Here is a 14,384-nt window from a genome sequence, read left to right as displayed (position 1 = left end):
ACTTGCACTCATTCCACACTTAATGAGTTTTTGTTCTGCAGTGTAAATATTCCTTCTCTTACTTCCAGGTGTGTTTGCAAGGGTAGTCACTTGAATTACAAGGAATGTAATCCCAACCTTTCCTAGTCTCAGTTTTGATGGTTACCAAGCCCAAGCTTCAGATCATCCTTGTTGCTCTTTTTGGGCTCCTGTTGTTACTTCAGGGTGTTGAAGCTTGAGGGAAGGATCCAAAGACTTTGCTGTGTGCATTTTGGCCTCTGCAAGCTTTCAGCTTGTTGGTGGAGGCAAGAACTGCCTGGCTTCAGCCTACAGCATCCTTCTCAATCATCATCTAAACAGTCTAGGTCTTGGTACCCCACCCATAATATGGTATTAGTTTTTAATCCACTACTCCTCAATTTCCCTACTTCTCTATCTATTCTGGGAACAACATCTGTCATCCTGCTGGGACAGCAGTGTCTTGGTGTAGATTTAGTGTTGCGTGGCTGTATATCCAGATGCAGAGATACTATTAAAAGACTTTTTTATTGCTCATGGTTTTTAGATAAATTCCTAACAAACTTATGCACTTTTTTATTCTAGGCAAACCAGTAATGATAGTGACTGAATACATGGAGAATGGCTCTCTGGATACATTTTTAAAGGTATTACTTAGATCCTTTTTCCAAGGGGACCTGGGGACTTGTTTTGGGTTCTTTGTAGATGGTTCATACCATTGAAAATGTTTTCTGGGTGTTGGTGCTGTCCAGGGGCAGGAGTAGCTCAGTGGTCTCTTTGATCTGCATTTACACAGCATCATGAAGGACCTGGGGCATGCAATTATAGAAACAGGTAAGAATAAATTGGAGGATATTACATTTATTTTAGAAGGCAGTGGAAGGTATTAACTTAGCCTGCAAAATGCGGTGTGGTTCAGGAGCAGACCCGTACTGCAGCATAGCAAACCCCAGACTTGTCAGAGTTTTTCCATGAAATGTAAGAGCTGGAGAAGGGAGAGTGAGGGAAGTGGTTATAAATGCAATGTGGCAACATGGGGAAGAGCTCCTACCCCCTCAAGTGTTCATGAACCTCTGCAGGTAGGACTTCCATGCAACTTGGTGCCGTTCAGTTGCCTGACTGAGAAACAGCCCAGCCTGGTGCCCTTATACACCTTATACACATGTGTTTGCTCCACTCACAGTCTCTCTATCAGCCACCAGTAGATGCAGCTCATTCCTTGCTCTCAAGTTAAAAGAACTACATTTCCTTAGCTTTGTCTCTAGAGATCTTAATCTAAACAGTGAAAGTTAGAAAAGCTTCATGGTCAGAGCATGAGAGTAATGAATTATTAATTTTCCTGGTTTCCTTCCTTGGAGACTTGCCTTTGCATTTTTATTCCTGCACACACAATGCTGAGGGTGCAGAGGCTCTCAGCTCATCAAAAGTCTCCTTCCTTTTGCAGAAGAATGATGGGCAGTTCACCGTCATCCAGCTGGTCGGGATGCTGCGAGGCATCGCCTCCGGAATGAAGTACCTGTCTGACATGGGTTACGTGCACAGAGATCTGGCTGCCAGGAACATCCTGATCAACAGCAACTTGGTCTGCAAGGTGTCAGACTTCGGCCTCTCCAGAGTCCTGGAGGATGACCCTGAAGCAGCATACACAACCAGGGTCAGTTATGGGGATGCCAAACTGATTGAGCTCAAGAGGAACGTATTTCTTGCCACATTTTGCTGTTCAGGCTCTCTAGCAAAGAGCTTCTATGAATCCAGAGCCTCTAAACTGAGCAACAGGGTTAGACCAGGTGATAACAGTTAATTGTCACCAGATTAATTTTGCAAATGCCTTTAATTTATAGTGGGGGGTTATATAACACAGAGTTTAAATAACACAGAGTTTAACTAATAACTCCGAAGTTTAAGTAGGGTACACGAGTCAAGTAGCAAACTTTGCAAAGTTGCCATGCTTCCAAGCTCTATTCTGTCCTCTTTGGTGAATACCAAAGGGAAGAAAGAGCAATTGCTTTGCTCAGGCACCCATCCTCTGATGTAAGCCATGGTCTTCTGAACCATTTCACCCTTTAAAACATTGTTAAGTGTGTAATGAGTGACCACTGTAAATAATGCACACTGCCCTCAGCATTACCTGCTTGAGAGTAATTTCTCCCAACCCAAGAATCCAGCCTCAGTGGTCTGCCCCTGCTCTGCCCACAGGGCACTGGCACTGGAGAGAGAGGGTGGGCAGGACCCACCTTCAACAGCACAGACTTGGAGAGAGCCTCCAATATTAATGGCAGTGATTGGCACTCCTTGGGCATGTCTTATTACTGTGTTTTTCCAAGGGTATTGTTTTGAGGGTGCTGGGAACTGTCTTGAGCCATGTTCCCTGTTCCTGTGGACATCTTGGAAAGGCCCTCCAGCTTTTGTCAGTCATGGCCCCGTGATGGGAGCCAGTGCACAGCTGGACTGGCACTTCCCTGCAGGCTGAAGGGCTCTTGGCCAGCCCTGCTGTGGCTCCCATGTGCTGCCATGTGCTAATTGGCACTGCTGAGAATCTGGCCCTTCACTTAAGGCATGCACTTCTGAGCTTGTGAATAAGTAATTATGGGAAGAAGAGACTTTTAAAAAGTTGCTTTGAAAATGTGTTCCAAATCCTATCTTTTTCCAATAACAAACACTGTTAGGGGGCATTCAGGGAGACCTTCCAATATTTAGCTCAACGCGTAGAGGAAGGGACTTCACAGCAAAATATTTTTTAATATAAATCAAGAGAGACAGCTCTTTAAACCCAATGAGAAAAGTATTCCTTAATCCAGACTCTCCTTTCCCTCCCCTTTCCCTTCTCGGAGCTGATCTGAAGTTTGATTTCTAAAATGATAGAGAGGAGAAAAGGAAACAGCAAAGCACATTTGACAGCTGTGGCATCATTTTGAGTCCCACAGCAGAGGCTAAGCCGGCTGGTCTTTGCGCACACAGATTTCTGTGCCTGCTACACAGATCTCTCTGCAGGACCAGGACTGCATTAAAAAAAAGAAAAAAGAAAAAAAGGGAATTACTTCCGCAGCAATTTGCATGAAGCCCTCGTTAGATCAAAGTCTTCCTCAGCCTCAGAACTGTCTGTTCCTCCCCCGCTCGCTCTCAGAAATGGAGGAACTGTATTCCCTTACCAACCCGTGCAACATAATTGAGATGTTGATCCTATACATGTCCCAGCATTCAAACAACATTCAAACAACAAACCTTCAGGACAGCCAATTAGTAGGCAGCCTACAAATGCTTATGGGCTGAGATAATGTGGAAAGGGGCCCCATGCTGTCAAACAGATTTACTTTAAAATTCGATGTCTCTTTCCAGAGAGAAAATAACGTCCCTTGGTGCTCTGAGAAGAGCTGTTTCGACTTTTTTCGCATGTTCTCTGCCCTCCTCTGCAATCTATTTTTTGGGGATTTTTCTCCATTTCTTTTCCACTTAGGGAGGGAAGATCCCCATTCGATGGACAGCGCCTGAAGCGATCGCCTTCCGCAAATTCACATCTGCCAGCGACGTCTGGAGCTACGGCATCGTGATGTGGGAGGTGATGTCCTACGGCGAGAGGCCTTACTGGGAGATGACAAACCAAGATGTAAGCACGTGCCAGAGCTGCTGTGTGACGGGACTTTGGGGGCTCAGCACTCATTCTGCTGTCAGAGAGGCAGAATGGGGACTGGAGGAGGAGAGCTGCTGTAAGAATGGCTTTGCTGCCCCATGCCAGACAGAAATGATCCTCCCTCCCCTTTGATGCTGGTTTTTTTGCAGCAGCCCAGAACAGGCTGTGCGCAGAGGGAAATGTGTCTGCACGGAGGCAAGCCTGCTTCCCCCAGCAGCCCGCTGGAGCTTCACTAATGCTGTTAGAGCTGGAGCCTGTCCCTCCTCTGCTTAATGACAAAGGCCTGCCAGGGGATAAATGCTGATAAACTGGCAGCATTTCAGTTGTGTGTTCAAACCCCTGCAGCCACGTAAAGCAGAAACCCAAGAGAGTCGTGGTGAGGGCTTTGTTTCCCGGCAGAAAAGCTGGGTGATGTGATCTAGTGACAGCAGTCCACAGAGTTCCAGGAGTCTTGGTCATTCTTGCATTGCTGATCTCAAGAGAATAGTTTTGCTCCAGTTGTGAACATCTTGTAAGTCTGTGCTTGCAGCTCTCATTCATTTGTACAGTCCCCTTCAAGTTGTGTCCCCTTGCTCCTGGGTTCCAGTGCTCTCTTGAGCCTCTGACCTCGAGGCCACCCTCTGAAGCACCTCCAAACAGTGAGATACCTGGGAATACTCTCTCCCACCTGACTGAAGCTCCAGTCCCAGCCTGGGTAAGGATCTTTTGAGCCTACTGCAGGGCTGCATTTTACTCTGAGCTCTAAGGCTAAAAAAAATTAAGCCTGGGGTAGCCAGATTTTCTAGATCCCTCCTTCCTCTTCACATCTCTGAGAACTATGAGTTGCAAAGGTCTCTGAGAATGCCAGCTACTCGTGAGGTCAGATTCACCAACGGGGCATGTGGGGCAGCCCTGCTACCTGTGGAGATCCTGCTGCTGGATGGGTTTCCTCTGGTCACAACACTTGGTGTTTCATCCTTTCTGCTTTTTTGAGCAGTGTTCCTATTCCAGCAATTTTCTTCTGTTTCACTGGCAGCAAGAGCTCTGGCTGAGCATTCTGCTCTCCCTGAGTTTTGTTAGCAAGCCTTTGCCATCAGTGGATGTTACTACCTGTCACACTGAGCTGCTGTCTCATCTCACTTTGAGTCCAGGCATGGAAACGAGTGGTACCTTTGAGATGGTCATGCCTTGCTCCTTGCCAAGGGCCTGAACACACTGTTTGGCATGAATGCCCCACTGCTCCCGCATTGCTGAGCCTGTCACATTTGCAAGAAGTTCAGTAAAGCAGCATGTACCTACACAGGGATTTATCTTAATCAAATACAGGGACTTGCTTCCATAGTCTGTGCAGAGAATGCAGGAGTTGAGAGCCAAGCTTTTGCGTTCACACTGAGCGCTGTAACTATCTTTAATGCTGATGTACTGGCACAGCACAGATGTTGTTCCGTAAATGCCAGGCTAAGATTGAGGCTGGTGCCAGGGAGGTAATGGTCTGTGGCCAGGGGAGTCCCTTGTCTGAATCACAGCACTGTGAGCATCCACACTTTACAGAACTGTTCCAGAAAGCCCAAATGCCTCCATGTTCTGTGGGGCACAGACTTGCCTGGAGTGAAAGCAGAAAACAAAGGACTACTGAGAGGTTCATGAACATCAGTTCCTGCTTAGGCTTTGCTTGTGTAACCTCTCTGTTATTTGCCTCTGCCCTTTGTGCAGATGGTAAGTGCCTGGATGGTAGTGGCATAGGAACTTAATTCAGTGCTGTGACATATTTCTCATGCAATTCTTCCTCCTTCAGCTCCTGAAGGCCTCCTCTTCTTTCCTCCTCTGCTTGTGTTGACAGAAGAGTCAGTGGTGTTAGATACAGCACTGGCTTTTGTGCAGAGAAAAAAGGGATCACATAAATTCTGGACTCTGTTGCACAAGAGTTTCTTGTTGTATGGCTTGTAATTAAAGCACATCATTTTCAAGCACAACTGATGATGAGCAAAATTATTCTCACCCTGTTACAGATGGCTTGCTTTAAAGGAGGTGAAGTGCAAAAGGGCAGAAAATGTTTTAAGGATACAAATCACATTTTAAAGTCATTCTAGTTTCTGGATGGCCCTCTAAAAATATGCTTTGGTTTGACCACAAGATAAGGCTTTGATGCAGAAATTAGGCAGAGGAATATTGTGGCCTGTGTTGCACAGGTTGATAAGCTAAATAATCACAGTGGTTGATTTTTAGTGTTCAGACTGGAGAATCTATGAAAACGCCACTGAGTGTTGCTTTGCTTTACTGGAATAGACTATCCCAAATTATCCTCTCCTAAACATCCAGTTCAGTCACCCCAGTCTGAATAGTGCTCGTCCAGAAGAGGAAGAGAGACAAAAGTGCCTCCTTAGGTGCAAATTCTAAACCCTCAAGTCTTACAAATCCATAAGCACAGCAATGAATGGAGCAGCAAATGTCTAGTTTTCTTATTTTCTAATCACTGTGGTGGCTGCAAGTGACTCAGTCTTTCTTGTTTCGGTTTTTTTGCTACCCTTACTGCTAGAGGCCTGAAGGCACCTTCAGATGCAAGAGTCTATTTCAGCATCCTAGCTTCTTGCAGCATTTTTATACCATTTACATTGTATCACCAGCACGGATGACATCCTGTAAATTGAGTTAACGCTATTGATTGTGATGTTACTGCCAGGAATATCCAGCACGCATAACCCCACTGCAGATATAGTTCAGATATTCTGATCTGGTGCCAGATGGTCTGTTCCCTGTCTTGCTACTATTTTCTTTCTGCTACAGTTGGAGGATGACCCATTATTGTTATAAATACAGACGTGGACACAGCAAATAGCATTCTCATGGCTGTGCCACACTGAAGCTTTTTCTTTATAGGGCAGCTGCAAATTTGGAACCAGGGACCAGCTGAAAAGCGTGGTGTGAAGAACAGAGAGTATAAATAGCGCAATGTGGTGGAGCTGGGAGCAGCAGCCAGGCCATAGAAGAGATCTCCTTGCAAGTGTAGGTTGGGTGGAGAGTGCTCCACCGAAAGAAGAAATCTCAGATGGGCACAAAAAGACTGCACATGTTTAGGCCCAGATCTTCTGCTGTGCTTTTTACCCTTGGAGGAGATGCTGAAGCCTCACCTAACTGCTTCTCTGCTATATACATCCTCAGAGAGGCTGAGGTTCCCACTACTGCTGCTCAGGCAGCCTGGATCATTCCTGCGACTCTTACACTTAGAAAAAAGCTCTGTATGGAGGACAATTTAAAACCATTTTGAATTTTGAGCCTGACATAGCTCATCCTGTACTACTCATCTAGCCACTAAAGACTAAGACAACAACTCATGCTAATCTCAGAGCCTTCTTTTTCAACACAGGATATTTTCAAATTGTGAAATGAGTGAATGGCATTTAAGGTAGTCTTTGGAGTGAACAGTGAAGCACATGTGGTTTTCATGTGGTCATAGCAAATACCTGCTTCCAGCTCCTTTTCATCAAGGAATCTTGGGAGTGGAGGGTGTGAAGATGGTCTGCCACGACTCCCTTGGCACAGACACAAAACCTTGTGGCTTGAAACACGAGCTGCATTCTCCTGAAAATTGTAATGGTTCAAAATGGGAGCTGTGGGCTTAAAACCCTGCCACAGATCTGCCCCAAACTGGGGAAAACAAGTTGCCTTCCTCAATTCTGCCCTCATTTATTCATTTCTGCCTTTCAAGAGGGCAGGCAACACACATGCATATCACTTGTTTTAGATATAAAACCATAGATGGTTTATATTTGAAATCAGTGCAACAACTCCCCTGGTTTTAATTTACATACTCTTGGGCTGACATTTTAAATTCCTGGCAGAAATGTGGCCACACTAAGAAACTACTAGACCCAGACAGTATTGAATGATATATGAGATGGTTGTTCTGCCTCTGCCTGAATCCATCCATCAATTAGCATTCAAAGTCTCTTTTGAAATACAGTCAGACTTTTATTACTGTAATACAAATTTGTGGTCTAGCACATGCCTTTTCATTTAAAAAGAAGCCAACATCTGAATAAACAAAATCACTGCACATCAAGAAGATGCCAGAAAGCCCTGTAGGCTCTTTTTCATGGATTTAGCATAGGCTCCAGGAGTTTCCTGGTATATAACATAGAGACCACAACTGAGCTTTGAACAAGTGCAACCAGGCAATCTGACCCCCAGTTGCAGCAGTGCCTTGGCTATCTAGATTCATTTTGCAATGACTAAAAATTAAGTTATTCAACACATCCCATGGGAAATACGAAAGACAGAGGGGCTCACTGAGTTTGCTTACTGAGTGTACAGAGCTGGGGGGTGGCTGGATATTTTTGTGAGCGTATTGCTGATCCCAAAGTTCTATGTTAAAGTCAGCTTGCATTTGGGCAAAAGATGAGGGGAAGAAAAGCCCTGTGTTTTGTGTCCTGCAGGTGATTAAGGCCGTGGAGGAAGGCTATCGCCTGCCAAGTCCCATGGACTGCCCCGCTGCTCTCTACCAGCTGATGCTCGACTGCTGGCAGAAGGACCGCAACAGCCGGCCCAAGTTTGACGAAATTGTCAGCATGTTGGACAAGCTCATCCGGAACCCCAGCAGCCTCAAGACCTTGGTTAATGCATCAAGCAGGTACAGACTCAGCCCAGAACCATTTCTCAGAGCAAGCTCCTTGTCTGCACACCCACCCCTAGGGCTGGATTCCCTCTGATTATTTAGCCTGAGTGCGTGCTCTTGGGGGAATGTTCCTGCTGCTTTGTTATGTCCAGGGGAGTTGACTCATATCAACTTTTTCTATTGCAGCCAAATGAGCAATTCACTCACTCCAAATGCAGTGCTGCTACCACAAAGAAAATTACAGTGGTCTGTCTTTCAGAAACAGGAGTTTCAGCAGTACTTTGTCTGTGACAAAACTATCTGTGCTCTACTGCAAGGTTAGAGAAGGCAAGGCTCGAGTGCACGAGCTAGATAGTAAATACTGCTCCAATTATCTGCCTGTTGACTTTATCTTGGTAATACAAATGAAAAGCGCCTCTTGGGGAAACTCTTAGGATGTGCAAAGCTTATGGATGTCCAGGTACATCCTTCCACAACTATTCCCAGGCATGCTAGCCACCAGTACAAGTCGTGAGAGTTGTGGTAATTGGAAGAGCAGGTCTCTGGTTACCAAAGTACTGTACACAAACCCTTTGCTAAAGCGACATGAAGTGAATAGAACAGACAGTTTGTATTTAAACATGAATCTGAATAGCTACACAGCTACAAGTAAGATAAACACAATCAAGAAATAAAGCTGCACTTGGGAAGAAAGAGCTAAGTAGTCTTGGAGAGGCTTTTTCTATTTTCACTGTGAGCACACATTTACTTCTGAGCCATCAGTGTTGCTAATCACACAGTCCCTTTCAAGGTCATAAAGAAGTTATATATAAATATATATATATAAATATATATAAATATAAATATATATATATATATATATATGTATATTATTGCTGTTTCACTGATGGCAGTGGAGTTCCCCAGATTAACCATGGAAAAGGCCCTTCGGGAAAGTTTCTCCTCAGAGGAGGGATAAAAAAAGATGTGTTTTCTTTAAACAGGAATGAGGGGGATAAGATTAGGTTAGACTGGTGGGGTGGGCCAAAAGAGATGTACTGCTGTGAGCTTGTAGTCGTTTGTCCCCACCCCTTCCAAGTGAGCCTTGCACAGCTGCATGTGGCACATCTCCCCTGCTGCAGCTGGGCATCCCTCTGGTGGCATGGCCCTGTGCATGGCATTTCATGCACTGAAAGAGAAGAACCTGAAATTTCTGTTAATTTTTAAATACAAGCTACATCTGGTTCCTCAGGCTATTTTACATGTGCCATTTGCCATCTGAAGAAGAAATTATTCTTATTAGCAATTAGATGTAATGTCAGTGCCAGCAAACCTGCAGGAAAAGGTTTATGACAGCATAAAATATGTGAGGTTTCTCCTTTTTCAACTCAGAACAGTTATTTTCCAGGCCTGTTACATGGTGTTTCCTGCACTCTTTTATACCAAACTGTTATGCCAGATGAGGAAAATAGGCAGGAAACCATTTCCTTGAGCTGCTAAGCGCTTTGCTTAGTTTTATTCCATGAATGGGTCCATGCAATTCCAAACCCCTTCTTTTCAGAGCTGCTGTGGATATTTTTGATATGGATGAAGCACCTGAACAGTCAGGCTTTGGGGCTGTGCTTCTATTCTCATAGATTGCTGTGCCCAGACCATAGTAATTCCAAATGAATCATAATTTCAATATAGAGCAGCTGTAAAGGATTTTTTTATATATGTAATGTGTTCTTTATGGAAATTCTCATTAATGCAAATAAGGGAGGAAGTCACTCTCTACATTACAGCGTGTGCTATGATATCACTAGGTGCCTCCTGACATTAGTGATGAAAATCCACTTCTCATTATGATTACTTAGGAGTTTTGAATTTCTCATGTGTATAAAATGTTATGGGAAGCCATTACGTTCTTGGTACTGCAAGTATTCACATTTTATTAGACCCTTCAGCATTGCTATTAAATAAACAAATAATACTAATGTGCTCATAAAATACATGAAGATTCCTGAAGTGCTATAATAATATAATATCCCAGCTCTCCTTCCAGTTGAAAATCTTTTAAGTGTAATAGCCACCATCAGTGGCTGACCTGGAAAATGGTTTTTTTACCTGTGGGTAAAAATCTCTGCTCAGGGCTTGTGTTAGCTGTGTGTCCCCTTTTACAAAGCAGGGAACAGATCTGGTTTCTTTCCTGGCTGACCTTGGACAAGGCCTCTCTGCTCTCTGCACATCATTAGTGGGGTGGTGGACCCTGCTTGTGCCAGGTACTGTGTCAGTGCTCCAGCTGTGGTGAAGGGTTATTATTTGCCTGAATTGCTTCTTCCGTGCGTGGCATAGCTGAGCAGGGAGCCGTTGCCTGGCAGGCTCTGAGGGAGGGTGTGGGAGCAGGAGTGTGCCTTGTTTGCAGGCTGGAGCGTGGCTGGAGCATTGCTGCTCTCTGCAGGCTCCTTGGATGCTGTCTCCATCCAAACCCCCTCCCAGGGACTCTGCAGGAGCAGCCCCTGGACTGTGTAATGCTCCCTGGACTGGGAACAGCTGCCTGCCATCGATGCTGCTGCTGGGAAATGTAATTTGGGTTTCAGCTTCCAGGCTCTGCGCTGCCTTAAGTTAATTATGAGCTTTAAAGGTGGAGGAAGAGAGCAAAGCAGGAGTCATCAAAGCGAAGACTTTGAATCAGGAGTGACTGGGGGAGCCTACTTGTGGCCAGGAGGTAACTGGGGTGGATGCCACTCCTCTCCTCCTCTTTCTGCTTGTGGTGAGGACTGGAAATGGCAGGAGCTAACTCAAGAATGGGTGAGGTTGCAGGTGAAGTGCTGTGTTTGATACATTGCATATCAAGCCTGCTAGGAGGATTTAGGATGCAGCAATCACTGAAAATGGAGAAAGAGAATCATCTTCACCATAAAAAATGCAAGCAACTTGAGTCAAGTCGTGTATCTCTCAATACTGATTTTGTTTGCTTCTTTGTTTTTGCTTACCTTTAGAGTGTCAAACCTCTTGGTGGAGCACAGTCCAGTCGGGAGTGGTGCCTACAGGTCGGTGGGTGAGTGGCTGGAGGCCATCAAAATGGGCCGGTACACAGAGATCTTCATGGAGAATGGATACAGCTCAATGGATGCAGTGGCTCAGGTGACCCTAGAGTGAGTAGTGTCCAGATCATTTTCACCTCATTTCTTGGAATTGCAACGGGAGGAGGGAGGAGAAAGACAAATCATCCAAGAATATGTAAGGATGAGGCTGCAGAAAGGGAAAGCATTATCCTGTGTTTGCAGTCAGCAGTTTCCTTTACAGCATCTCTATTGATAACAAGTGCAGGCAAGACTAAAATTTGCAATTACTACACTGGCAGCCAGTATTTTGTCTCCTTTACTCACAGAAATTAATGCATGAGTTTCTGTAATTGCCAGGCCATCCTCTTGACACACTAGCAGTTGATTATTTGGGATTACCAACAAAATAAACCCTCTACCCTACCAGTAAATGCATAGGTCCCTGCTGACACAGCCTGGCTTCACAGCAGATGAGCTGGATTCACGGCTGATCTGGATATAAGCAAGTGAACAGTGAAGCCCAGTAAGGTGTGGAAATGGTACTCAGCATAAACAGAAATAGGTAAGAGCTGATGCCAGTGCAAAAGCATCAGGAACCCACAGCTCTAGAGGACAGGCTTCCTGAACGAGACCCTTTCTTCTGAATGTGCCCGTGGCTTTTGCACATGAGTGTGACTGCAGCTGAGGCAACAGCCTTCAAATGACTTGGTAAATGCCTCAGGGCTACTAATTTGCTATGCTGCACCTTTAATTGCCTGCCTTGCTTGTGAAATTGTGTCAGTACTTTCCTGCTGCTGCCTGTGCTGTCTCAAACTCCCCTCCAAGCCTGCCTTTCTAGCTGGGTTAATTCGAGTTTAGCTTACTGCAGGCATTAAGGCAGAGTGGGAAGAATTGCACTCTGCTGCTTTGGAGAAGGTTGTGTCTCCTCTGACCACATGCAGATTGCCACTGCACATGCAGAATTGCTTCTGAGGATTAAGAATAAACCAAGAAAAATTCCCCTACTCCACAGAACTGCAGCATTTCCTCCTGTCTGCCACAGTACTTGCTGTGGAGCTCGCTGCACAGCACAGGAGTGTGGGGCAGGTCAGTGACATCCCCATGGAGTTCAGTTTTCCATTACACACACAGAGGGAGTGCAGGAGCCTCTCTGCTCTCACTCTGATGTTATTTGCTCCACTCATACCATCAGTATTTACCCCTTACACCTGGACTCATCAAGTCTTTTCTCAGCCATTCACATGAAAACCCTGAGCTAGGGATGAAGTCCTCTCCAGCAGCTGTCTGGGGAATCAGGGTGCATGGATTCTTACCTGGATCCTCTTTTCAGCTCCTGAGACCTTATCATGTTGTTTCCCAGCCTTGTCCTGCAATTATGTGTCACTTTACTTGGGCTTCTGAGGACTCCACAGTTTAGACTGATAACCTACAAACATGGGCCAAGGAAGAGGGCATCCATCCCCAGGCTGGTCAGAGCCCACATGGCACAAATAGCTAGCCAGAGGCTGAGTGGGGAAAAGGGGGATAGGATGAAGCAGTAATTTATAGAAAAGAAAAACATTGGAGCATTCATCTTCACAGTACCACCCCAATCTGATAACCAGAGCAACTTCTGGTAGAAAATGCAGGTTGTCTAAAATCCATCACAGATTTATTGCTGTTTGGCTTAATAGTCATGTCAAAGAAGAAAATTAGGCTTCTACCATGTTCCTCTTCAGAATTTTCTGTGGTTTGAAGAGCTCTACATGAAATGCTCAGAAGTAAAATGCTTTTGTTTGGGTCACAGAAAATGTTGACTTCAAACCCAAATTAGTGGGCATTTTCAACAGCAAATTAGAAGTTTACTTACTTGTGTCACTTTAAGAGGGATCTTACTATCCCTCCTACACTCTCTTAGCATGCCATGCTGCTGACAAACATATTCCTAACCTTCAAATTCCCAATGTGCAACATTTCAGATTATGAAGTCAGATCCTTAATTTGACTTTAAAATTTAACTATTTTTCTATGTTTACTCTTTAGTATTCTGGAAATTTTAAAAATGTCCCCCAAAATCTTTTCAGGTGATGCAAAAAGTGCTTTAAAATGGTTTTTATGATGGGCAATGAACCAGGAAACCAATTACCTGCACAGTTCTAGCCAGAAAGGCGAGTTGGTTTGAAAGGCTTTAAATAAGATTATAGCTGCCAGAGATGCTCTGACTCTCACCAGCTGCAAAGCTCCCTCACCATGTCCCAGGATGTCCTCTCTGGCACAAATGTCATCCCACTGGTCCCAGTGGAGACAACATGTCTGAGCTGCTCAGCTTCAGCTTTTTTCTGGGCTTTTAGAATAGCAGAGCAGTGCAAAGGAGCTGATGCCCCTGGGGGAGATTTTGGGTTTGTTGGGTTTTTTTTAAACTGGAAGGAGGCATTTCATGAATCCATCTTCCATCTCAGTTGAAGCTGATAAAAGGTTGAAACCTATTCCAGGTAGCTATCCATGTCAGCAAATAAATTCCCCCTGCTCACCCCAGCTGCCTGTGGACAGAGATTCTTGCAGAGATGCCTGCTTGGTTCTTCTCTGTCAGCCCTTTGCATTGCAGAGGTGGCTTGGCAAAAAGGCTTGACCTCACTCAGGTCTATTTTTGGAAAACCTGTGGAAGATTAATCAAAAGGCCAAGTACCCATCCAAATCAAAACTTCTCTCATCCCTCTCAGAACCAGTATAAAAAGAAAAAAACAGCAGATTCTCAGCTGTTGAATAAAGAGAAACCATCATAGCAGCTTGAGAGGAAAAGTGTCTTGTAATGAAGTCCTGAATTCAGTCTGATGTAAACTGGCAGCCTGCCCTTAAAAAATAAAGTAAAGGAGAAAAATGGCTCCTGTGGGCTCAGCTGAGAGTCTCATGGGTTCTCCAGAAAATAAACACCAGAACAAGCAAAGTTCTTTAAAGGTTGATATACTGAGAGGGGTTGGTTTTCTGGAGGTTTTAATTTTTTTCTCCCTGTAAAAGGGAGCAACAAAACATTTTGTACTCTACGAAGGAGAATTCAGGTTAAATGTTCCTTGTCATTTTTAATAGAGGCAACTGTTCTGTATATTCCAGAGCTGGGACTTGGGGGGATTGGGTGAAAAGATGATCTGAACATCTGAAAGTAGCT

The 14,384-nt window shown here is 44.8% G+C and overlaps 1 protein-coding gene across 14 annotated transcripts in view; it reads left to right on the top strand.

Annotated features, from left to right (window-relative positions):
* The window catches only part of EPHA5 (EPH receptor A5), a 228,349-nt gene that overhangs the window by 172,308 nt on the left and 41,657 nt on the right, over positions 1 to 14,384 (top strand). For 13 of the 14 annotated variants that reach the window (XM_059471343.1, XM_059471347.1, XM_059471344.1 and 10 more), the window contains 5 exons: positions 583 to 644; positions 1,442 to 1,651; positions 3,452 to 3,601; positions 8,038 to 8,231; positions 11,177 to 11,332. In XM_059471343.1, coding sequence (XP_059327326.1) covers positions 583 to 644; positions 1,442 to 1,651; positions 3,452 to 3,601; positions 8,038 to 8,231; positions 11,177 to 11,332 — 772 coding nt within the window. Of the gene's footprint in view, positions 1 to 582; positions 645 to 1,441; positions 1,652 to 3,451; positions 3,602 to 8,037; positions 8,232 to 11,176; positions 11,337 to 14,384 lie in introns of those variants that run through there. The other variant, XM_059471346.1, reaches the window with a different exon arrangement.

Source organism: Ammospiza nelsoni, chromosome 4 (genome assembly GCF_027579445.1).
Source record: "Ammospiza nelsoni isolate bAmmNel1 chromosome 4, bAmmNel1.pri, whole genome shotgun sequence".
Lineage (NCBI taxonomy): Eukaryota > Metazoa > Chordata > Aves > Passeriformes > Passerellidae > Ammospiza > Ammospiza nelsoni.
The sequence above is the reverse complement of the archived record's forward strand: the minus strand, read 5'-3'. Positions and strand labels throughout refer to the sequence as shown.